Genomic DNA, 25,898 nt, shown 5'->3' with positions numbered 1-25,898 from the left:
CCTCCATGCTACTGACTTCTGAGTCGCTTCCACACAAAGTGTTCCAGCTGTATCTTTTTATTCTGTTTAGGTGGGATAATCAATGCCCATCACCTGTTTAACTAGCAATTATCTTTAACAAGGTGATTGCTATGCAGTGTGATTATTTATACATTTACAGATTCCCCTCTTTTTAAATGAAAACTTTGAAAAATAAACCTTAAAGAACATTTTTTTAAACAAACAGAAGGAAATAATGTCACGTTTTTCCACATCTTTAGTTCCCATACTTCCTTTACCAAATATATATATATACATGAACAATTATAAAACAAAAAAGTTTTTTTTTCATTGCATCATTATAAAATAAGACACGCCTCTTCCAATATATTTAATAATTTCTTAGAGCAGGTACTTCTTTTTGTAAAACAGTCTGATAGTTGGTGACTTGTGTCAACCCATTTTATCTTAGAGATCTCCCTTCTCTCTAACATTTATTTTATGCTGGCTAGGTCTATTCTTAGCCTTTTTTCAGTGACACTTTGTGGAATGAAAATTATCCCAAAGAGACCAGTTATTAACATAACATTCTATGGGCAAACATTTCTCACATTGCCCCTTATATAATATTTCTGTCAGTATATTGGATAAGTAAGTAAGCCCCCATATCTAATGCTTCTACCAAGGCCAGCGTTTCAGCAGCTAAGGTGCTTTTCACGACTTTTTTTATTTTCTTGGCCTCCCAAGCCAGTGGGCAACATTTATCATTCCCACCAAGAATATGATAAACCCTGCTGTGCTAGAGTACCCATCTGGAAGATTGGCATGTGAAGCATCGCTAAAAATGACCAATCTCACATCTTCTGGATCACCCAAGGCTGGAAACTTGAGCACACATCTCTCAGAATTTAATTTTTTAAGTGTTTTATTTGCTCTCAGAACTTGCTCAACTGTAGCATGTTCCATTATGGTACTCAGCTCTAACACATCATAACTAGCGTCAGGCCTAGTCTGAGTGCACAACCAATTCAACTGCCCAATCAAACTTCTTAACTGTTCCGTTTCTTCCTTGGTAGCAGGATCCTCTTTTTGTGAGGATCTAACCTGAGTTATTGGAATATGATTAATATTTTCTTGATAAGATTGTTGATTCAATGTCACTCCTAACTTGCTCTGCTTAAAGTCTAAATCATGTATTTAAAGGCCCCTCAAGCCTGACTTCCGACCTGGAATTCCTTCTTTATCTTCGCGATTACACATTGTTCAAATTCGACAGAGCCTCCCCACAGGAAACCATCAATATGCAAGATTCCAGCTAGTTTCTCCTTATGGTACCAGTAGAACATCACGGGGTCTGCCTTTAACTGAATGCAACCTGTTTTCAACAGGACAGACCTCACGGAAAAATATCATCAATCCAAAAGCACACTTGTTCAATTTCCATGGCTTTCCTTCTACATCCCCGGCTTCTTTGACTGGTTTCAAAAAAACTTCCCTTTGAAACTTCTCCCCCTGTAACTTCTCCCCCTGTAAAAACGCAGCCTATATATCTATTGTTTTGCACTCCCAGGAATAGGATGCCAAAATCGCTTAAAAAAACCTTCAAACTCACTTTCCCCGCAGTAGGCGAATCCACTCTGACATCCTGATCTCCTAATCTCTCTTCAAAGCCTCGGGCTACTAATCTCGCTTTGGCCTTATATGTGCCGTCTGGGAGTACCTTTTCTGTACCGATCCATCTGTGAGATAAAGCTGGCTGTTCTCTGTCAGGTATTTCAGAATAGACCCAAATTCCTCCCAACTTTCCAACTCTTTCCGTTTGGCTTCCTTTATCAGCTTATTTTCCAATTTGATAGCAGCTACTAGAATCTCTTGGTCACAGGGACTTCTACTTCTATTGAGATTGCTAGCTTGCTCTCTAGTCCTTCTTGTTAAGCTATAGCCTCTACTCACATTCCTCTCCCTTTCTGCACTGCTATATGATCATCCTCCCATGTGAGCAGAACCCCGTTCACAAGTCCTTGATTTTTTTTCTAGGGTCACAACCACTTTCTGGTCCACTGTCAGAACTCAGACTGCGCTTTCTGGGTTTCCACATCTTTACCTCGGTTTGCCAATCGATAGGTCTTTTCTCCTGTCCTTCATGCTGCACATTTAACCAATGTTTGTATTTACCAGTGGCCTTACCTGCTCTCCATGTGATGGTGGCATCCCTCCACACGCTGGTCCCTTCTGGCATGTAAGTTACCTTTGTTCCTACTTTGGGTAGTTGCCCTTTTGGATGAATAGCGTTGTCCTGTACCTCAGTATTACTTTGTTCATAATCAGTCAACCCTGCATCTGCCTTCGTCTGCTCCTCATCACTACCCAGTGTATGTGTATGTGAAGTGCATGGTGCCTCCTCGTGTTCTATATCCTGTTCAGAACCTGTAAAGGTATAGACAGCACCAATTAACTCTGAAGAATGTACCCTAACAGTTTGATTGCCGTGTTTGATTGCACAATTACTACTTTCCCATCATTCCCTATTACCTTGCCAGGTCCTTTCCACTCTTTCTGGCCTTCCCTTTTATAATATACCATGTCTCCTTGTCTCAACTGCATTCCCGATGGTCTTATGCGGTGCTGTAGGGCCTGCCGAATTTTCTCCGAAACCTCAGCTTTAATGAAAGTTTTTCTGCCCGCATGCAAAGCGTTCAGATGAGCAGAAAAGGTGGATCTAATGCTAGTCCCTTCTAGAGCAGGGGGAGCATCTGACAACACCAAAGGGAACTTTGGATTTCTTCCGTACACAAACCGATACGGACTGTACCCCACAACCATTTGCAGAGAGTTCTTTGCATGCACCGCCCATGCTAGCACCATTTGCAATTTACAATCTGGTTGATCAGCCAATATTTTATGTAACATGTCGTCTATTACCGCACGGTTTCTTTCGCAAAGACCATTACTAAATGGGCTCTCAGCTGCAGTGTGCATAACTATGAAGTTTAAATTTTCATACATATCTCGAAATTCATCATTGGTGAATTCCCCACCATTATCTGTGAGGAACTTCGTTGGTGTTCCTAATCCTGTTGCTACCCGTTTCTCCATTGCCTCATCGGCAATGGTCCTTTTGTCTTTACTATGTATCACAGTGGATACGCTAAATCTGATTGCCATATCTATGAAGTGTAGTAAAAAAAATACCCCTATCCTTGTCCTAAACAAATCGACCACTCCCACATCTCGAAGCAGAGTTTTCAGTTTCTGTGGTGCCGGATGTGCAAACTGTCTATGTAATTTCCAAATGATCTTTTTATCCACCAAATTCTTATTCTCAGCAGTTAACAAAACTTCATGAACTTTTTGATGAGAAATCTCTGGCTTCCTTAGTGGAAAGCAGTAATGGCCTGACCGAGTAAAATGTAGATCCGCATTTTTTCCAAACACGACTACTCTATCATTCTTCATATCTAGCTTCATCTGAGCCGCCTTCATCGCAGATCGACTCAATAGCGGTATCTCACTAGAAACCACATTAGGACTGATGAACGGATTGATCCCTGCTATCTTACAAGGAAGAACCACCCGTTTGGAGGATGTTAATATATTGCCATCTCCGAACCTGAAGCAGGTGGAGCTTCATATTCCTTGACCTTCCGCCGGTCTGCCTCATCGAGAGACTTCAGATAGCAGTCAAGCCAGTCCATGCTGCACACCGTAGAAGTGCAACCACTGTCCAGAACTGAACAGTTGAAGGAATCTACCATCAAGATACTCATCACCGGATTCAAACTCTCAGTGATCAATACAATTCCATCCTGGCAGGACCATCATTATTTTCAGTTTCAGATGAATTCGTCTCATGGGTCACTTCAAAAACACTATTCCTTCGCTGTGGGCAGTTCACCTCGTAATGATACTGAGAATCATACCAAAAACACCGATTAACCATTCCCCGTACATTTTTTGGGTTTAAATGTCTATGGTCACTGTCCCAGACACACTTTTTGTCCCGACTCTCAAATTGGCGAGGGTTACAATTTTCAGACCTCTTGTCATTAACCCTATCTTTGTATTAGAATCTTCATCTAATATTTGGTCGACCTCAAAATTTAGCCACCATTGAATCCTCTATCCTTTGTTTCACAGCATATTTGTTCGCATTTGCTAAGAAAGTGGCAGGGAACGACTGTTTGCCCAGAAATCTTTTTAGGGCAGCAGCCGTTTGATCTAGGAGAGATTCTTTCCCTTGGAACTGAACCCCTGTTAGTACTAAAAGACTATCAACGTGAGAAATGCGAGCACAGTCCAGTAATTTAAATGCCAGTACAGATTCCGGAATTTCAAGTTCAAATCTCTGTAGTCTCCTGTGCCATTTATCAAAATCCATGCTATATTCTTCCATGGACTGATGATCTGATTTCCTAAACCTATCAAAGATTGTCCAAGTTTCGTACGCTTCCAATAACTCATCCTTTTTGTAAAACTTATCCAAAAATTGTTACAGAAGGTTCAATCCCTCTTCATGATCCAAATCATCCACTTTCCATTCTGAAAATACCTCACTCCTTATCTTACTTTTGGTTAGTAATGATAACGCCAAAGCCACACCTTGCTTCTTCTGGGGTATGGAAGTAACCCGGGTCCACATTTCGACTTTAGCCTTCCATTGCTGATAAGGTTCAGGGTCAGAAAAAATTGGTGGATAGTCAAAGCTTGCGATTTTGCGATGTCCTTCTGCCATTCCGTAACTTAAATGGTCAGCAACAGTAAACTTCTTTTCCCCCAGAGGATTAAGACAAAAATCTTCATATACAACAATTGATCAGCAAAGCTTAAAACCATTCTCTGCTACCATGTTACTCACAATAAGAGGTTGTGGTGGAAGAATTAATCCAAGCTGGGCTTTTGGTTTAAGCTGGTTTATTTTCAAGACAACTCCTCAGTGCTACTAACTTCCAAGTAGCTTCCACACAAAGTGTTCCAGCTGTATCTTTTGATTTTATTTAGATGGGATAATCAATGCCCATCACCTGTTTAACTAGCAGTTGTCTTTAACAAGATAAAAGCAAAAAACTACAGATGCTGGAAATCCTTTAACAAGATGATTGCCATGCGGTGTGATTATATATACATTGACAGGTCGCACACGTATCCTTAGATGACGTACGAACTCCTCCGATCGTTATTCTTATACGTTCCTGATAAGTGCAGTTTATTTGCGTCTACCAATCACAGATTAACACAAGTCATTACTATACCATGATTCACTAATCAAATTCGCACATACAAGAATTAGTTTATCCTATCACAATAAAGCATGTCCTTAACAGGTTAGGACTTTACCGTTACTCTACCTACAACTTACAATAAACAAAGCACGTCTTGTGGCTTATCAAGGAACCCCCACTCTGTCTAGTTCTGTATTTTCTGCTGACAGCTGCATTCTGAATCTTCACCGTGCATTTTAGTCATGGTCTCTATATTTAACCCCCCCAAGGATCCTTCCTCTATCATACTTCCCCTTCAAGAGGGTACTTGAAAATTTAAATGTAATATTGAGTTACCTTCCAGACAAGTGTCAAAGTGATTTGGAGAAGCTATTGCAGTCACAGTTCAAAAAAAAATTTGTATTTCATGATGAACAGCGTATTGTTGGGTCTCCCAGGCTTTTTCTTCCCACATATTCTTTATCTCCTGGATTTGTCTTTGAGAATCAGCCTTGAGCTGTCGAAATGCTGCCTTCTTGAGTTGTGACCTTGGGCTGTTCTGCCAGACAATGAAGGCCGATTGTTTTCATTCCGGGAGGTCACATATTTGAGTGTCATGTTCGTCGAGCCAGTCCTGGTGATGATGATGCTCGAACCCAATGGTCTGGACACAGGAGTTTAGTACAGCTGACTTTATTTAATCCCAATGTTCAGGAAGTGAGTTGGATGTGTGAAGATTTTGCAGATTGGTCATGAGCTGCACCTGGAATTCCTCTCTTCGGTCAGACTGTTTTAGGACTGAGATATTGATCTTCTTCCTCTTAGACTTTTAGACATTATGATGTCTTGGTGCTGGGTGGATGTTCATCACCAATTGAACAAGTCGATGATCTGTGCAGCAGGCATCAGTCACCCACATGGATCGAGTGATACAGACATCACTTAGAACTTTGACTTGGCTTTAGACCTTCCAGAGGAACCTCCGACATGGTCTTTGTTACCAGACAAATCCAAGAAAAATGTCGAGAACAACACCAGGAACTCTTCATTACATTCATCGACGTGACCAAAGCATTTAACTCAGTAAATCGCGAGGCCCTGTGGATTGTGCTCCAATGATTTATATGTCCAAGAAACTTCTTCACAATCCTGCAATTGCTTCATGATGATATGACTGCAACTGTCTTGAGTGGGAGATCTGAAACAGAAGCCTTCCAAATCCAGACTGGTGTCAAGCAAGGTTGTGTGATAGCCCCCATTCTATTTACAATCTACCTGACATTGGCTAGTCACCTCATCAAAGATCAACTGCCCTCTGGAGTCAGTATTAAAAACAATCAAGATGGGGAACTCATTTACCTCAGTTGACTCTATGCCAAAACTAAACTGACCACCGTAGATACACATGATCTACAGTTTACAGATGACTGCAGTGTCACTGCCCACTCTGTAACAGATTTACAAACCACTCTCGATCTCTCCAACTCTGCATACAAGAAACTCGGCCTGTCTTTGAACGTTGCCAAGTCAAAATTCAAATATCAACACACACCTGGTCAGCTAAACTGTAAGATTTCTGGGTACGGGACCACCGATACCTAAATAGGCAGTTGACTAGTTGTATGTAAGTTTATTAAGAAACAACAGTTTAGATATGATACATTAACTAATTAGACGGAAAAAACGTATACGACCGGTAACAGCTTGTGATAACAGCATTCCGCTTTCTAATCGAAGTGTTAGGAAACTCTTCCCTCGATCTCTCGACCTTCCTCCTCCTCCTTTGGTCCATCTTCCATCTGAAGAAAACAGCTGCCCAACGAGCACTGCCACCTCAGCAGCCCCTCAGCAGTACCTCACCAGTATGACACCAATCTATATGCCCTTTTTTGGGGGGTCTGGTAGCTTACCCAGTGTCAATCATCTATCTAACTATTCTGACCAATGGATACAGGACAGGTACTCCAAACGTCAGGGTGGTTACCACCCGCCTTGTGCGTCACCCCCCTCGAGGTCAGCTTTTTAGTTTACATCTAGCTGAGGGTCATATCCTGGTCCTTTTTAAACAATTGAATAGATAAGGGGGTACAGGAGATGCCATCTTAACACAGTAATGACAACATGAACTAAGTGACCTTGCCTGTTCCCACAGACTGTTTAAAAATTGTTGCCTTTTTAAAAAGCTTTTTAGGGGATGTCATATTATGCAGAAAATATCTGTTTATCCAAGTCCCCAATTTCTTACAAAATATTCCATCTCCCATATATGTTGAAGTGGAGATTCTGGAATATGTTGAGCACTTCCCAGACCTCGACAGCCACCTCTCTCAAAAGGCCGCCATTGACGAGGAGATCCAACACCGGATTAAATGGCACAGTGATATTGTCACTGGACTAGTAATCCAGAAACCCAGTGTAATCCTCTGGGGACCCAGGTTTGAATCCCGCCACAGCAGATGGTGGAATTTGAATTCAATAAAAATCTGGATTTAAAAGTCTAATGATGACCATGAACCATTGTTTTTTGTTGTAAAAACCCATCTGGTTCACTAATGTCCTTTAGGGAAGGAAATCTGCCACCCTCACCTGGTCTGGCCTACATGTGACTCCAGACCAACAGCAATGTGGTTGACTCTTAAATGCCCTCAGAACAAGGGCAGTTTGAGATGATAAATCCCACTAATCGTCACCTAGCCAGCGATGCCCACATCCCATGAATGAATTTAAAAAACTAAGGCAACAAGTGTTTGACTGCAACAAAAACAAACATAGCGGGAAAAACTCAGCAGATCTGACAGCATCTGCGGAGAGGAACACAGTTGACATTTCGAGTCCGTATGACTCTTCATCAGAATGAAGAGTCTCTGTTCTGATGAAGAGTCATACGGACTCGAAACGTCAACTGTGTTCCTCTCTGCAGATGCTGTCAGACCTGCTGAGTTTTTCCAGCTATTTTTGTTTTTGTTTCAGATTTCCAGCATCCACAATATTTTGCTTTTATCTAAGTGTTTCACTGCAGCAGTTTGGACTGCAGACATTCAGGAAGGCGGGTCACCACCATCTTCTCAAGACATATTCTCGATGGTCAGTAAATGCTGCCTTTGGTCAGGAAGGAAGAGAATAAAGGTAATTTTGTTAACAAGGGTTTAGAAGGTGGATATAAGGGAGTGGTTAAACGAGATCGATGGCTACAGAGGACTACTCAGGGAGTGGGGGTGAGATCCTACAGACCTGAGTTCCCTCAGCCCATCATACCTCGATGTAATAACAGTGTGATATGTTCATCTTACACTCTTTCATTTCATGTTCTGGGAAAGATCTTGAATCATTTTCAAATGATTTGTTATTTTGGTTGATTCAAAGTTTGGTTTGAGCTGAATATTGTGTTGTTTATCTGCTGTTTTATCAATCTTCTGTATAGATTTATAACTGAAAATAAATTCATTCTTTTAGCCCAACCCAAACTCCCTGATTTATCAGCTCGGTGTGTTCCTATTCACTGAAACACTCAGGAGCCTACAGTAAGAGTCCTGTGCATAATATATTGACCAGTGTCACTGTGGGCTGGTATACTTTCTCCATCAATGGATTTATCATTTTCAGTTCACAGGAAGCAGAGCATTTTCCTAAGACAGAAAGACTTGCATTTATATGTCAACTTTCAGAAGCACAGGACATCTGAAAACACTTTAAAGCCAATGAAGTACTTTATGAAATGTGGTTATTTTTGTAATGTAGGAAACGTGGCAGCAGATTTGTGTACAGCAAGCTCCCACAAACAACAACATGATAATGACCAAATAATCTGTTTATGTGATGTTGATTGCAGGGTCCATATTTCCCAGGACATCAAGGATAACTCCCCTGCTCTTCTAAAACATAGTGTCATCAGATATTTTACATTCACCTGAGAGGGCAGGTTTACCTAATCTGAAAGATGGTACCTCTGACAGTGCAGCACTCCCTCAGTACTGCGCTGCAGTGTCAGCCTCAGTGCTCAAGTCTCTGGAGCGAAGCTTGAACCCACAACCTTCTGACTCAGAGATCAGAGTGCAAACTGAGCCACAACTGACAATAACTTATAATATGTCTGTTGTATTAGATTCAGTTTCTAAAGGGTTAAGTCCCAAGGCAATGTACAGAATGCTTTTCCCCCTGTAAACTGGCAGCCTGAAAGTTTAAATTGTTTTAAAGTGGTAACTAGTTAGAGCTGCAGGTGCCAGTATTGTCTTTGTGTCTGGGTTCCTGAAGCCGTGAAAGGTGGTAAAGTCCCTGGTGTGAGCTGGAATGGACATCTTAAGGGATTGTCTTCAATCAGTACTGCTGATTAACCATTCTGCTTTCATTCACTCATGAAAGTTCTATTGTTTAGGCACAGTTCCAACAGTCTGTCAGGAATAAAACTCGAGGAACAACCCACTCTTCCCAGAAAAGCTCAGTGTTAGTTTTAGTGAGGTTTTTGAGCTTGTTTTCAAATCCCTCCATGGCCTCTCCCCTCCCTATCTCTGCAATCTCTTCCACCCCTCAGTCCTGCACTGGAGTGTCAGACATTATTTTTTGTGCTCAAGTCCTGGAGTGGGACTTGTACACACAACCCTCTGACTCAGAGAACAAGGTTGTGGGTTCAAGTCCAACTCCAGATGAATTATTCCATGAACATGGATTAAAGTTGTTGTCAGAACTGCACAAATAATTCCTCAGGCTCTGGGCTCCCTGTACAAACCCCACCCACCACTTATTGAAACACAAAGATGTTGTAAAATAAGTGAAGAAATTATCCTGTCGATGTTCACACACTGCATTGATCATGAAGCCAATCAGATCACAATGTGCTAGCCTTAAATAAAACTGTTTCAATTGGTCACACACAAGTTTTTAAAGTGATTGCTTCAGTAAAGCTCCTTGGCAAATATACGACAACCACAAGCACAGTGATTTTGGCCGAGAGTTTATGCTAGTTTATTTCAGATTTATCAGTGTTGCCCGGCTGAAATTGACCATGTCAGGAATTTTAAATGTAAATTACATCAAGAGTAAATTGAACTTTTGTGATCTTTAACTCTGGTTTATGAAACATCACCCAGGAAGCTGGTACCAACCACAGAAATGACCACGGCCCCAGATGGGAATAATGAGAGTGGTGAGTTTCTGCCGATTGCACCTGTTTGAGGCGGCTCTTCAAATTACACTCGGTGCCTGAACGCCCAAAAACACCAACAGTCAGTTATGTTCATGACTCCAGTCTACATGCTGTGGTCAGCAATTATTTCAGCAAACTACAGATAATAGTTAATTTCAGTTGTGTCATATGAACAAGAGAAATAGTTGCATTATTTAAATATTATCATAATTATATTATTACCTCAATAATATTGTATGGAGTTTTTGCTTTATTTTTCATTTATGTTAGAGTTTAACATGGTGAGCTTTCTCTCCATCCCTCTCATCTTTGTAATGATACAGGAGATAAAGAAAGAGAGAGATAGAGGGGATTGAGGAGTTGGTGATTAGCGACAAGGCCCATTCTTTCCTTCCGTGGCTGATGCCACCATTTTATGCAACACACATTGAGGAGGAGGTGTTGTTTATTGATGCCCATGTTTCTCTCAGGCAGCTCACAGAGAGAAGCTAGTGGGATGCTGAAGAATTGTTTCAGGTACTGGCTACACCTGGGAGTGGATTGCAGTATTCCCCAGAGAGAGAGAATGGTCACAATCATCCTAGTGTACTGCACACTGAACAATATCACTCTCAAACAAGGTCTAGACTGGGAGAGTCCGGGAGAGGAACTGGGGGAGGGGGGAGCGGGCCGGGCTGCCCCGGGGAGAGGAGCGGGCCGGGCCGTCCCGGGGGAGTGGAGCGGGCCGGGCCGTCCCAGGGGAGGGGAGCGGGCCGGACCGTCCCGGGGGAGGGGAGCGGGCCGGGCCGTCCCGGGGGAGGGGAGCGGGCCGGGCCGTCCCCGGGGAGGGGAGGGGATAGGGCCGGGCCGTCCCGGGGGAGGGGAACGGGTCGGGGGAGGGGAACGGGTCGGGGAAGGGGCCGGGGGAGGGGAGGGGAGGGGGCCGGGACGTCCCGGGGGAGGGGAGCAGGCCGGGCTGGGCCGTCCCGGGGGCAGGGGGGAGCGGGCCGGACCGTCCCGGGGGAGGGGGGAGCGGGCCGGGCCGTCCCGGAGGAGGGGGGAGTGGGCCGGGACGTCCCGGGGAGGGGAGCGCGGGCCGGGCCGGGGGAGGGCAGCGAGCCGGGCTGGGCCGGGGGAGGGGAGCGGGCCGGACCGTCCCTGAGTCATCAAGTCACTTCACACCTAATGGAGCACCCCATCAATCACCTCTCTCTCTCCCTTCTGTGCCCCTGTTCTGTGGCCTTGTCTGTGATGTGCCTCTCTCCTTTGTTTCCCCTCCCTCCCTCCCTCCTATGCCCCCCCCCCGTCACTCCTGATCACACCACTGCACGTTATCGCTGCCTTGGATGCTGTGGGTCTTCCTCTTCTGATCTGCTGTCAAACACATCCGAGGCTACACATCCCACACTGATGTTGTCAGTTTGAAAGTCTCCGAGGATGAAGAATGTTATTCCCACACTAGAAATCTCTGTCAAACATTTACCGGGGGAACTGAGACAGCAGCTGCAATAAGTGAGGTTTTATTCAGATGGGACAATGACAAGTTTAAATCCCCACCTGATCTGCTGCTCAAAGTTGCCTCCGTTTCACCGGTCAGTTTCCCAAACTTCAGGAAACTCAGGTTACTCCAGAAATATTTGGATTGGCTGTGAGAGACGTCAATCAGAGAGCCCCACCCACTCTGCCCATTCCCTCCTCTTCCTGTTCCACAGCTGCTTCACTTCCTGTAGGGACTCAAAACCAACTCTGGACATGGTGAGTGAACGAACACAATTTATAATAATTACATCACATAATATCCACACTAATCTTCAGGCAGCCTGACTATCCTGTGGGGAATCAGCTGTGGAAATGCCCCTTATGCTGTGTGAGAACATCCAGCTGAGAGAGCTGTTTACTCGGTGCTTTGTGCTCAACTGTTTGCCTGGAGCTGTGTGTTGGATATTGAGTGTGTTTATTGGAAGCATTTCCCTTCTGATTTACAGGCTGACTTTTGTTGATGGCTCATTACTGAATATGAGAAGGTGAGGTGTAATTATCTGGGAGGTGCAGAGTGTTGAGGATTCTTACTGATTTCCTATTGTTGGGCTCTGTGTGTGTGTTGGGAGCTGGTTATTATCCTGTGGGCTGTGAATGGTCAGTTCTGTCTGTGTGTTGGGATCTGGATGTTTCCTGACTTTTCAAATCCCTCCAAGACCTCCCACCACGCCGCCGCCGCCGCCCCCCCCCCCCCCCCCCACCACCCCCGCAATCTCTGTAACCTCCTCAGAAAAGAAGAAAGACTTGCATTTATATAGAGCCTTTCACGACTGCCAGATGCCCCAAAGCTCTTTACAGCCAATGAAGTACTTTTGACGTGTGGTCACTGTTGTAATATAGGGAACATGGCAGCCAATGTGGCACAGCAAGCTCCCAAACTTTGTTAACAGTCTTGCAAAGCACCTTGGGACACTGAAATGTTAAATGTGCTATATAAATGCAAGTTGTTGATGTCTATTGTTGTCATGTTAAAGTTAGATAGTGACCTGGCATTCAGTGGGAGTAGTGTGATTCCCCTCATGGTTCACTATCCTACTGACCTTCACTGTGAAGCAGTCTGCCAGTGAGGGGGCAGACTCATTGTAAAGGGAGATCGGGTTATAATCTATAACTGGCAGCAGAGCAGGGTAGGAATGGCTGCATACTAGTTCAAACTCAGTGTGTCAGGGAGCACTGAAAGATGCACCTTCAGGCTTCAGTCCCCCTTCCTGCATGGACAGGTGGGTGGGGGGGTGGTGCTGAGGGTAGTTCCTGATCTCAGCCCAGATAGAGAGGAGGCAGTGGGCAGAGAGACAAGTGGCAGAGAGGGAGCTAAAAGGACATTAATGAACCAGATGAGTTTTTACAACAATCAGCAACGATTTCCTGGTCGACATCAGACTTTCAATTCCAGTATTTCATTGAATTTAAATCCACCATGTGCTGTGGTGATTTGAACCCGGACCCTCAGAACATTACCCTGGGCCTCTGGATTACAAGTCCAGCAACAATACGACAACGTCACCACCTTCCCTTACTATGCCGCTGCCTCCCCTTAGCATAGATACCTTTCAGGGGAAACTAGATAAGCACCATGAGGGGGAAAGGAACCGAAGGATACACTGGTCGGCTGAGATGAAGAGGGGTGAGAGGTGGCTCATGTGAAGAATAATCACCAACATGAACCAATTGGGCCGAATGGCCTGTTTCTGCACTGTAATTCTATGTATGTAACATTCCGTGGTTGGATTTGAACTCTCAATCTCTGGATTTTTAATCCAGCACCATAGCAATTCAGCTGTCATACCTGGAGACACATTTACTGAAACGTCTTTTAATGCCTTCGTTAAAGACTTTACCTGACAGGCCTTTCCCAAAAGCCTGGGCGGAGGAAAGAAAGTAGCCACGTTATCTGCTCCTGATCACTATCCAGTGTCCCTGCTGGAAACAGAGGGTGTGTGACAGTCAAGTGAGGAAAAAGAAAGGACTTGTATCTGATCCCCCACACAGGGGAATAGCAGACTGGCACTCACTGTGGAACAGTCACTAACTGAGGAGTCAGCCCCTTCAGCAAAGCAGGAGAGGGAGTTGGAGGAAATCATGTTTCCTTTTTCTGTTTTACAGAATGGTTGCACTGTACTACACCAGAAAATACAGAGAGGATAGACACCGCAGATGGATCCTGACCATCACCCAAGGAACAACTGCACAACTGTGGGAAAACATCCAGTCCCTTCACAGCATTGCTCAACACGGAGAAGGTTGGGCAGTGAAACTATCATCTGGAAATCAGTCAGGTCAGGGGAGCTTTGACATATCATCAGATCTAAAACTGGTCAGTGGTGTGGAGCCTTCCATCAGAACCAACCTTTCCGGGTGAGGCTGGGAAGAAGTGTGAGTGGGCTCCAAGTGTGGGGAGAGCTTTAATTATTCATCGAGCCTCGTGAACCACTGACTCATTCCTACAGGTGAGAGGCTGTTCAAGTGTGAGGACGTCTCCACAGGCTCATAAGGTGTCTGCACATGCTAGGTGTACCTTTGAACAGCCACATGGAAGAGAAACCATTCAGGAGTGAGGTGTGTGAACAAGACTTCACGCAGTTATCGAAACTTGTGAGACACCAATGCATCAACACTGGGGAGAACATGTTCAGTTGTGAGGTGTATGACAAATTATTCTCAAGGTCATTGGATCTCTGCGTACACAAATGTATTCACACAGGCGAGAAACCCTTCAAGTGTGAGATGTGCAACAAAGCGTTCACATGGTCATCGCCGCTTGTGAAACACCGACGCATCCACACTGGGGAGAAACCATTCAAGTGTGAGGTGTGCAACAAATCATTCTCGCAGTCATTGTACCTCCTGATCCATCAGAGGATCCACACAGGGGAGTAACCGTCAAGTGTGAGGTTTGTGATAAACGTATTGTAAAGTCTTCAATCCTTTTGGTTCACCAGAGAATTCACAAAGTGGCAAACTCTGTGATGATTGTGACCAGGCTTTCACCCACTCCTCTGATCTCCTAAAGCACCTGTGGATCCACACAGGAGAGAAACCATTCAGGTGTGAGGTACGTGACAAGGCTTCTGCACAGTCAGTGTATCTCCTGGTCCATCAACACACAGACACACAGGGGAAAAACCCCATCAGTGTGATGTATGTAATAAAGTTTGGACTACAGACGTTCAGCAAAGCGTCTCGTCACCATCTTCTTAAAGGCAATTCGAGATGAGCAACACATGCTGGCCTTGCCAGTGATACTCAGATCCCATTAAAATGAAAGAGTAAAAAAAAAGTAAAGACAAAGACAACACAAGTCCTTTGTGTACAGAGCAGTTGTCATTACCACACTCCTAAACTGCTGTGAGACCTGGACTGTGTATGAGCGGCACATCAGAGCACTAGGGAAAATCCATCAGCAATGTCTCCGCTGAATCTTGCGGATTCAATGCGAGGAGCATGGAACAAATGCCAGCGTCCTTCTTGAAGCCAGGTCCACAAGCGCTCCGGAAAATGTCCTGCAGAAACAGCTTCGATAGACTGGCCACTGTGTGCGGATGGTCAAAAACAGTCTGCCCCACCAGGTCAACATTCCAGGGGAGGTCAAAGTAAACACTTCAAAGACACTGAAACTTTCCTTGAGGCACACTGTCATTGACCTTAATGACTGGGAGGAGCTTGCTGCCAATCATTCAGAATGGGGATACTCGTTCTTCAAGCTGCATCTCGCTTTGAGTCCCAACACCTTAATGAGGAGGCAGAGCCATGGCACAGAAGGAAAGAAAAGAAAGCAAATTGTCACTCCGGATCCCACTACCTCGTGTTCCAGATCCCACTATCCCATGGGACGTCCTGCCCCATGTGCAAAAAGAGCTGTGGGTTGAGAATCAGTCTGATCAGTCACATGAAGACCCATGGCAAAAACTTGCCACCTTGATAAAGACGTCATCCTCAAATCAAGGGAGAGCTGATGAGGAAGATGGAATGACTAAAAGTTTGGTCAAAGAAGTGGGATTTAAATGAGAAGAGAGAGATAAAGGTGCAAAGAGGTTTAAGGAGAGAATTCATGAGCATGGGGCCTGGATGGCTGAAGACACAGACACCAATGGTGAAGGGAAGGAAGTGGGCGGATGTACGAAAGGCCATAATTGGAGGAGTGCAGATATTTCGGAGGGAGATGGGGCGAGAGGTGACAGAGATAGGGTTGGAGCAATTTGTACTTGAGCATGAGAATTTTAAATTGGAGGCACTGGGGGCCTGGGAACCAGTGTAGGTCAGCGAGCACAGGGGTGATAGATGTGTGAGTTAGGATAGAGACTGCAGAGTATTAGCTGACCTGAAGTTTATGGAGGGTGGAAGATGGGAAGCTGGACAGGAGAGCATTGGAATGGTCAAGTCTAGTCTAGAAGCAACAACAGTTTGGATGAGGATTTCAACAGCAGATGGACTAATGTGGGGGTGGGGGTGTTGGAAATGGGCGATATTACCGAGGGGGAAGTGGGTGATCTTTGTGATGGAGAGGGTTTGGGGTCAGAAGCTCAGCTGGAGGTTGAAAAGGATGACCCTGACCTCTTCAGTGTTGGAGATGAGAAAGCATAGGGCAATGGAGAGGAATTTAAGGAATGTTGGAACTGGAATAAACCCTTGAACCTGTTACACCATTCAGATGGATCATGGCTGATCCGTATCTTAACTCTATCTACCTACCTTGGCCATGTCACCCTTAATCCCCTTGTCTAACAATAAACCTACCAAGATAAAAGCAAAACACTGCGGATGCTGGAAATCCAAAACAAAAACAAAAGTACCTGGAAAAACTTAGCAGGTCTGGCAGCATCTGCGGAGAGGAATCTCCGCAGATGCTGCCAGACCTGCTGAATAAACCTACCAATCTCAGTTTTGAAATTTCCAGTTGACCCCCAGCCTGAAAAGATTTTTGTGGGGAGAGAGTTCCAGATTTCCAGTCCCCTTTTTGTGAAGAAGTGTTTGCTGACATCACCCCTGAACAGCCCAGCTCAAATTTTAATGCTATGCCCCCTTGTTCTGGACTCTCCCACCAGAGGGATAGTTTCTCCCCAACTATCAACTCGGTTAATCATCTTAAACACCTCAATTCGAATATCCCTTAATTTTCTGCATCCAAAGGAATACAAGCTCAGTCTGTACAACCTGTCCTCATAATTTAACCCTTTTAGCCCCAGGAACATTCAGGTGAATCTACGCTGCACTCCCTCCAAGGCCAGTATATCCTTCCTGAAGTGCGGTGCCCAGAACTGAGCACAGTTCTCCAGATAGGGTTTAAACAGAGCTCTGTACAGCTGGAACAGAACTTCCGCAAGGACACAGTTGGTTTTGGGGAGGAGATGTTGTGGGTTATCTTTTCTCTTCAGGATGGTCCTGGAGTAATGAGCAGTTTTGGCAGAGGAAAGCAGGACCACTAGTGCTTGATGTGGTCCAGTCATATCTGGTGATGGATGGCTAAACCAGTTGTGTACCAGATACGCGCAAGTCCTCATCTCTTGGACTTGAGAAACAGGGAGATCAACCAGGAAGGAAGACCGTAAAGTAATTTTGGGAATAAGGGTTTACAAGGTGGATATGAGGGAGAAATCAGATTGACGGCTACAGAAGCATTGTGGTGAATGGAGGGCCAAAGAGCAGAGTTGGGAATTAGAAAGCACTGTCCAACTCACCTGGGGGAAGTGTGTCTTCCAGGAAACTGATGGGTCCATGGACAAATGTAACCACTGGATCTCTGTAACCATTGGTGGGTTTGTATGATGGAAACAAGTTTCATCCTGTGCCACTAAAGTTCGGTGTCATTTCTGACCATCGGAATTGGGAGCCAGACTAAAACACAGGGATTTTGAAGAAACTTCCGTCTGTAGTATTCTGAGAGAGTTTCCCCTGATGTGAGAGTGTGTGTGTGTTAGTAAAGTGAGCCAGCTCTCAGGAGTGGGTATGGGGTAGAATCGAACCCTGCTTTAGTTGGTGATGTGAATTATAGACAGTTCCTCTTCAGGTGACAGCTATTGACTAATACCATGGGGAATGTTTGTACTCTCCTGTCTGGGAGGACTACAATCCTGTATATGGTGAGGGAGTGGGAGTGAGCCTCTGCAGACCTGAGTTCCCTCAGCCCATCATACCTCAATGTAATAACAGTGTGATATGTTCACTTCATACTCTTCCAAGATTCATTTCATGTTGAGGAAAAGATCTTGAATCTTTTTCAAATGCTTTGTTATTTTGGTTGATTTAATGTTTGGTGTTTGCTGAATAAAGTGTTATTATTTGTCTGCTGTTTTGTCAATCTTCTGTATAGATTTATAACTGTCTCACCTCTCACCTGTAAGAATGAGTCAGTCGTTCATGGCTCAATGGATGATCGATTCTCTCACCACACTTCGAGCCCACTCACACTTCTTCCCAGCCTCACCCTGACCGATCGCCCACAGCCGAACCTTCAGAAAGGTTGGTTCTGATGGAAGGTTCCACACCACTGAGCAGTTTCAGATCTGATCATGTGTCAAAGCTCCCCTGACCCGACCAATTTTCAGATGATGGTTTCACTGCCCAACCTTCTCTGTGTTGAGCCATGCTGTGAAGGGACTGGATGTCTTCCCACAGTTGTGTAGTACGGTGCAATCCTTCTGTAAAACTGGAAAAGGAAACATGATTTCCTCCAACTCCCTCTCTTCCTTTGCTGAAGGGGCTGACTCCTCAGTTAGAGACTGTTCCACAGTGAGTGCCAGTCTGCTATGTTAATTCAATGGCGATTTTGAAATTTCTCCTCTTGATTTTGAAAATTATTTGAAGATAACTCACTGGGCAGGAGATGATAGAAGCTAAAGAATATATTGCTTCAGTGTAGCTGATTGAAGGGTTCTGGTTTATCCTGGGAAATTAGGTACACTGCACTCACTCAGATTGCACATCCCAAATTCAGCTATCAGCCACAGCACTGGGCAAAACTATCAAATCCAAGCCCAGGCTTTTAGGAAAGGCCGAGACCTTCAGGTAAAATCTTTAAAGAAGCTTCTGATGAGGCAGCTGTCCCTCAGCACTGTCGCTCCAACTGGGCAACATCCCCTCAGAGGGACTGTATCAGGATAATAACCAGCTCCTTAAGACGTTAGCGTATGGTCACATGCAGCATGGGTAATGTAGTTTCAAACTGTTGGTAATATGTCATTATAATATATATAATATAACATAATATAATAATACACCTCAACCCCCTCCCACGGCACTTTCCCATGCAACTGCAGAAAGTGTAACACCTGCCCCTTTACTTCCCCTCTCCTCACTGTCCAAGGGCCCAAACACTCCTTTCAAGTGAAGCAGCATTTCACTTGCACTTCCCTCAATTTAGTCTACTGCATTCGCTGCTCCCAATGCGGTGTCCTCTACATTGGAGAGACCAAACGCAGACTGGGTGACCGCTTTGCAGAACACCTTCAGTCTGACCGCAAGCATGACCCAGACCTCCCTGTCGCTTGCCATTTCAACACTCCACTCTGCTCTCATGCCCACTTGTCCATCCTTGGCCTGCTGCAATGTTCCAGTGAAGCTCAACGCAGACTGGAGGAACAGCACCTCATCTTCTGACTAGGCACTTTACAGCCTTCCGGACTGAATATTGAGTTCAACAATTTTAGATCATGAACTCTCTCCATCCCCACCCCCTTTCTGATCCCCCTTTTTTCCAGTCATTTATATAGATTTTTCTTTTCCCACCTATTTCCATTATTTTAAAATGTATTTCCATCCATTGTTTTATCTCTACCTTTTAGCCTATTTCGATCCCTTCCTCCCACCCCCACTAGGGCTATCTGTGCCTTGCTTGTCCTGCTTTCTACCCTTAATTAGCACATTCCTTAGATAATATCACCACCTTCAACACCTCTTTGTCCTTTTGTCTATGACATCTTTTGGTTATCTCCACCTATCACTGGCCCTCTATCCAGCTTTACTTGTCCCACACCCCCTTAAACCAGCTTATATTTCACCTCTTTTCTGTTTTTCCTTAGTTCTGTTGAAGAGTCATACGGACTCGAAACGTTAATTGTGTTCCTCTCCGCAGATGCTGTCAGACCTGCTCAGTTTTTCCAGGTATTTTTGTTTCATTCAGAATTTGGGCGGGGTTTTCATAATTCATTGCTCCTCCCAATTCCGCGCAGGCACTGTGGAGACAATACCACCAGTTTGGAACTACATTACCCATGCTGCATGTGACCATACGCTAACGTCTTAAGGAGCGGCGGTGTCAAATCAGGGGAGGTCCAGCCTAATGGGAGTTGTAGTTCCGGCGCGCGCAGCGGCGGTTGGCGCCCAGCGTTCGGGAGTTCGAATCTGAGAAAGCGTGAGCCCGAGCGGCTGTCACATGGGCGGGGCTGGAATTGGAGATGCGCACCTGTAAATCTCAGCCCCGGGCGGCGGGAACCAGGATCGCAGCCGTTTAACCCCCCCCCCCATCAACTTGGTTAAATGGATAACATGGGACTACATTCGACATTGGTTTTCTGTGACTGGTGAGAGACTGTTTTCTCCAGACTGTGGAGTAAAAGTATAAAAGTTTGACTCTCCCAGTTTTGACTCCATCTCCCTTACTGCTGCTGAAGGGCCTGTCCTCCATTTAGCCCCTGCCCCAGTTAAGATTGTAGATCTAAGGTGCTCCGCTCCATGGCCCGGTCCTCAAATCATTTCTCTCCCTCTTGAAGCTGTCTGCTTGCCATTCCTTTACTACTAGATTTCTGTTTTGTCTGGTGGAGAGGGGCATTTCTTTCTGACTGGAGGTAAAATGGAACAGATTGTAAGAGACCCTCTGTGAATCTGACATCAGGTCAACAGATGGTTTTACACAGGGGCAGTGTGGATGAGAAATAGGTGGGCTTGGTCATTGGTAAGATTTTAGAGTCCATTATTAAGGATGAGATTTCAGAATACTTGGAAGTGCATGGTAAAATCGGGCAAAGTCAGCATGGTTTCATCAAGGGGAGGTCATGCCTGACAAATCTGTTAGAATTCTTTGAGGAGGTAACGAGTCGGTTAGACAAAGGAGAGCCAATGGATGTTATCTACTTGGACTTCCAGAAGGCCTTTGACAAGGTGCCGCACAGGAGGCTGCTCAGTAAGATAAGAGCCCATGGTGTTAGAGGCAAGGTACTAGCATGGATAGAAGATTGGCTGTCTGGCAGGAGGCAGAGAGTGGGGATAAGGGGGTCCTTTTCAGGATCGCAGCCGGTGACAAGTGGAGCTCCGCAGGGATCAGTGTTGGGACCACAACTTTTCACTTTATACGTTAATGATCTAGATGAAGGAACTGAGGGCATCCTGGCTAAGTTTGCAGATGATACAAAGATAGGTGGAGGGACAGGTAGTATTGAGGAGGCGGGGAGGCTGCAGAAGGATCTGGACAGGTTAGGAGAATGGGCAAAGAAGTGGCAGATGGAATACAACATGGGCAAGTGTGAGGTCATGCACTTTGGTAGGAAGAAGAGGCATAGAGTATTTTCTAAATGGGGAGAGAATTCAGAAATGTGAAATGCAAAGGGACTTGGGAGTCCTAGTCCAGGAATCTCTTAAGGTTAACTTTCAGGTTGAGTTGGTAGTTCGGAAGGCAAATGCAATGCTGGCATTTATTTTGAGAGGACTAGAATATAAAAGCAGGGATGTGCTGCTGAGGCTTTATAAGGCTCTGGTCAGACCACCTTTAGAATATTGTGAACAATTTTGGGCCCTGCATCTCAGGAAGGATGTGCTGGCCCTGGAGAGGGTCCAGAGGAGGTTCATGAGAACGATCCCAGGAATGAAAGGCTTAACATATGAGGAACGTTTGAGGACTCTGGGTCTATACTCGATGGATGAGGGGGGATCTGATTGAAACTTACAGAATACTGAAAGGCCTGGATAGAGTGGACGTGGGGAAGATGTTTCCATTAGTAGGAGAGACTAAGACCTGAGGGCACAGCCTCAGAGTAAAGGGAAGACCTTTTAGAACAGAGATGAGGAGAAGCTTCTTTAGCCAGAGAGTGGTGAATCTATGGAATTCATTGCCACAGAAGGCTGTGGAGGCCAGGTCATTGAGTGTATTTAAAACTGAGATAGATAGGTTCTTGATTGGTAAGGGGATCAAAGGTTATGGGGAGAAGGCGGGAGAATGGGGTTAAGAAACTTATCAGCCATGATTGAATGGCAGAGCAGACTTGATGGGCCGAATGGCCTAATTTCTGCTCCTATGTCTTATGGTCTTATGGGACTGAGGATAGACCCTTGGTTGGACTCCAGAGCGATGGGGGTGGGAAGATTAATCATTGCAGGAAATTTCCTGACTACAACTGAAGAGGCAAAAGTGGGCAAATTCTGGAAATACTCAGCAGGTCAGGCAGCATCTGTGGAGAGAAACAGTTGTTTCAGCTCGAGATGACCTTTCATCAGAAGCTGGGTTGGATTTTGGGTGGCTCGTCTACCCACCCCCTGTCCCATCCTGACCCGACCATCATTTTCACCAGCACCGCCCTATCTCGCTGTCACCAGCACTGGCCCACCTCTTGCCTTTGTCCCATGGTTTCCTATATTATTTGCTCAGAGTTGCTCACCCTCATATTAATCTCCAAATCACACTCCTTAAGTCACAGTGTAGTTCTCCGAGCGTAGACTTACTCTCAAATTCACTCCCCGAGTCAGACTCACTCACTGAGTAACACAGTCACTCCCCAAGCAATGGCTCAATCTCCCCTCCCACACTCTTCTCTGTTCCTGCTTCCCATGCCCCTCTGTCTCCAGGGACCCTCTCTCATTTTCCCTTGCTCTCTCTCCTGTGCACCTCCCCTGTGCTCTCCCTCTCTCTCCTGTTCCTGTGTCCCCTCTCTTTCTTGTGTCCCTCTCCTGTGCCCTTCTTCTGCAGTGCCCCTCTCTCCTGTGTCCCCATTTCTCCTGTGTCCCCCTCTCTCTTCTGTGCCTCTCTCCATCTCGCCCCTGTGCCTGTCTCTCCTGTGTGCCCCTCTCTCCTGTGCATGTCTAAATGCAGCAAGACCTGGCCTGAGCCGACAAATGGCAAGTAATATTCACGCCACACAAGTGTCAGGCAATGACCATCTGCAACAAGTTAGAATCCAACCATCGCCCCTTGATGTTCAGTGGCATTACCATCACTGAATTCCCCCACTATCAACATCCTGGAGGTTACCATTGACCAGAAACTGAACTGGACTAGCCATATAAATACTGTAGCTACAAGAGCAGGTCAGAGGCTAAGAATCGTGCAACGAGCAACTCAGCTCCTGACTCCCCAAAGCCTGTCCACCACCTACAAGGCACAAGTCAGGAGTGTGATGGAATACCCCCACTTGCCTGGATGAGTGCAGCTGCCACAACACTCAAGAAGCTTGACATCGTCCAGGACAAAGCAGCCCGCTTGATTAGCACCCCATCCACAAACAATCACTCCCTCCACCACTGAGGCACAGTGGCAGCAGTGTGTAGCATCTACAATATACACTTCAGGAATTCACCAAGGCTCCTTCAACAGCACCTTCCAAACCCACGACCACTACCATCTGGAAGGACGAGGGCAGCAGATAGATGGGAATACCACCACCTGGAAGTTCACCTCCAAGTCACTCACCGTCCTGACTTGGAAATGTATCGCTGTTCCTTCAGTGCCGCTGCGTCAAAATCCTGGAACTCCCTTCCTAACAGTACTATGGGTGTACCTGCCCCACATGGACTGCAGCGGTTCAAGAAGGGAACTCACCATCACCTTCTCAAGGGCAATTACGGATGGGCAATAACTGCTGGCCCAGCTAGCAAAACCCACATCCTGTGAATGAATAAAAGAAAATCTGCTCATCCCACCACTGCACATCATCGCTGCCTTGGATGCTGTGGGTCTTCCTCTTCTGATCTGCTGTCAAACACATCCGAGGCTACACATCCCACACTGATGTTGTCAGTTTGAAAGCCTCTGAGGATGAAGAATCCTATTCCCACACTAGAAATCTCTGTCAAACATTTACCGGGGGAACTGAGACAGCAGCTGCAATAAGTGAGGTTTTATTCAGATGGGACAATGACAAGTTTAAATCCCCACCTGATCTGCTGCTCAAAGTCGCCTCCGTTTCACCGGTCAGTTTCCCAAACTTCAGGAAACTCATGTTGCTCCAGAAATATTTGGATTGGCTGTGAGAGACGTCAATCAGAGAGCCCCACCCACTCTGCCCATTCCTCCCCTTCCTGTTCCACAGCTGCTTCACTTCCTGTAGGGACTCAAAACCAACTCAGGAGATGGTGAGTGAACGAACACAATTTATAATAATTACATCACATAATATCCACACTAATCTTCAGGCAGCCTGACTATCCTGTGGGGAATCAGCTGTGGAAATGCCCCTTATGCTGTGTGAGAACATCCAGCTGAGAGAGCTGTTTACTCGGTGCTTTGTGCTCAACTGTTTGCCTGGAGCTGTGTGTTGGATATTGAGTGTGTTTATTGGAAGCATTTCCCTTCTGATTTACAGGCTGACTTTTGTTGATGGCTCATTACTGAATATGAGAAGGTGAGGTGTAATTATCTGGGAGGTGCAGAGTGTCTGAGGATTCTTACTGATTTCCTATTGTTGAGTTCTGTGTGTGTGTGTTGGGAGCTGGTTATTATCCTGTGGACTGTGAATGGTCAGATCTGTCTGTGTGTTTGGAACCGGATGTTTCCTCCAGGTCCCTCCAAGACCTCCCATACCACCCCCCACCCCCCCCCCCCCCCCCTCCCTCCTACCTCTGTAACCTCCTCAGAAAAGAAAAAAAAGACTTGCATTTATATGGAGCCTTTCATGACCACCAGATGTCCCAAAGCTCTTTACAGCCAATGAAGTACTTTTGAAGTGTGATCACTGTTGTAATGTAGGAAACGTGGCAGCCAATGTGCGCACAGCAAGCTCCCACAAACAGCAATGTGATAATGACCAGATAATCTGTTTTTAGTGATGTTGATTGAAGGATTAATGTTAGTCAGGACACCAGGGATAACTCCCCTGTTCTTCTTCAAAATAGTGCCATAGGATCTTTTACACCCACCAGAGAGAGGCCTAAAGGATCCTTGGTTTAACATTCCCATCTGATGACACCACTTACAGAGCAACACTCCCTGAACACTGCCCTGGAGTGTCAGCCTCAATTTTCAAGTCCTGGAGAGGGACTTGAACCCCCAATCCTCTGACTCAGAGGTCAGAGTGCTACCTCCTGAGCCAAGGTTGACAATCTCCTCAGCCCTACAAACCTCTAAGACTTCTGCACTCCTTCAATTTTGATCTCTTGAGCATCTACGATTTTAATCGTTCCACCACAGTGGACGAGCTTTCAGCTGCCTTTGCTCTAAGATCTGGAATCCCCCCCCCCCCCACCCGCCCCGAACCTCTCCGTCTCTCTACCCCTCTTCCCTTCTTTAAAATATCTCTTCAAACCTACCTCTTTGATCAAGTGTTTGGTCATCTCTCCACATACCTCCTTATTTGGCTCACTGTCAAATGTTGTCTGATAATTGATAATTCACCTTGGGATGTTTTACAATGTTAACTCGACCATCCTTACTTCAGGTTTTACAACCAGCTATTCCAGAGGTTAATACTGGAGTTCATTGTGACCAGCTGAAGAACTGGGTCAGTGCTCAGAAGTGAGGTTATGCTTTGAAATCGATTTGTAGGGAGGGAGTGAATGGAATCTGATTTGATGTAGAGAAATGTATGATGCACTGCTTTGTACTGTTTCCTGATCATTCAGCTGTCTTGTGTAACTGAAAACAGCTGGTTGGTTTGTAGACTGTGTCTTGCTCATTAAGGCTGTCTGTTCAGTCTGTCTGTTAGAGAGAGGCTGAGGTGGTCTGGGGTATGTTCAAGGAAGAATTTTGAAGAGATTTACTAGAATGTTCCAGGATTGAGGAATTACAGTTACATGGATAGACCGAGAAGCTGGGATTGTTTCCCTTAGAGCAGAGAAGGCTAAGAGGAGATTTGTTAGAGATGTTAAAAATCATGAAGGGTTTAGAGTAAATAAAGAGAAACTGTTTCCATTGGGAGAGTGGTCAA

General features: G+C 45.4%; 3 protein-coding genes across 3 annotated transcripts in view; 2 read left to right on the top strand and 1 right to left on the bottom strand.

Annotated features, from left to right (window-relative positions):
* The window catches only part of LOC144695274 (uncharacterized), a 291,857-nt gene that overhangs the window by 184,663 nt on the left and 81,296 nt on the right, over positions 1–25,898 (top strand). The window lies entirely within an intron of this gene.
* LOC144695199 (uncharacterized) overlaps positions 1–25,898 on the bottom strand; it is a 425,892-nt gene that overhangs the window by 343,655 nt on the left and 56,339 nt on the right. The gene's annotated exons all lie outside the window — the stretch shown is intronic.
* The window catches only part of LOC144695466 (uncharacterized), a 409,626-nt gene that overhangs the window by 378,115 nt on the left and 5,613 nt on the right, over positions 1–25,898 (top strand). Inside the window, 3 exon segments of the mRNA XM_078566349.1 lie at positions 10,262–10,317; positions 14,345–14,608; positions 14,775–14,887. Coding sequence (XP_078422475.1) covers positions 10,262–10,317; positions 14,345–14,608; positions 14,775–14,887 — 433 coding nt within the window.

Source organism: Cetorhinus maximus, chromosome 21, assembly GCF_964194155.1.
Source record: "Cetorhinus maximus chromosome 21, sCetMax3.hap1.1, whole genome shotgun sequence".
In the NCBI taxonomy this organism is placed as follows: Eukaryota; Metazoa; Chordata; class Chondrichthyes; order Lamniformes; family Cetorhinidae; genus Cetorhinus; species Cetorhinus maximus.
This window is presented reverse-complemented; position numbering and strand designations above follow the sequence as displayed.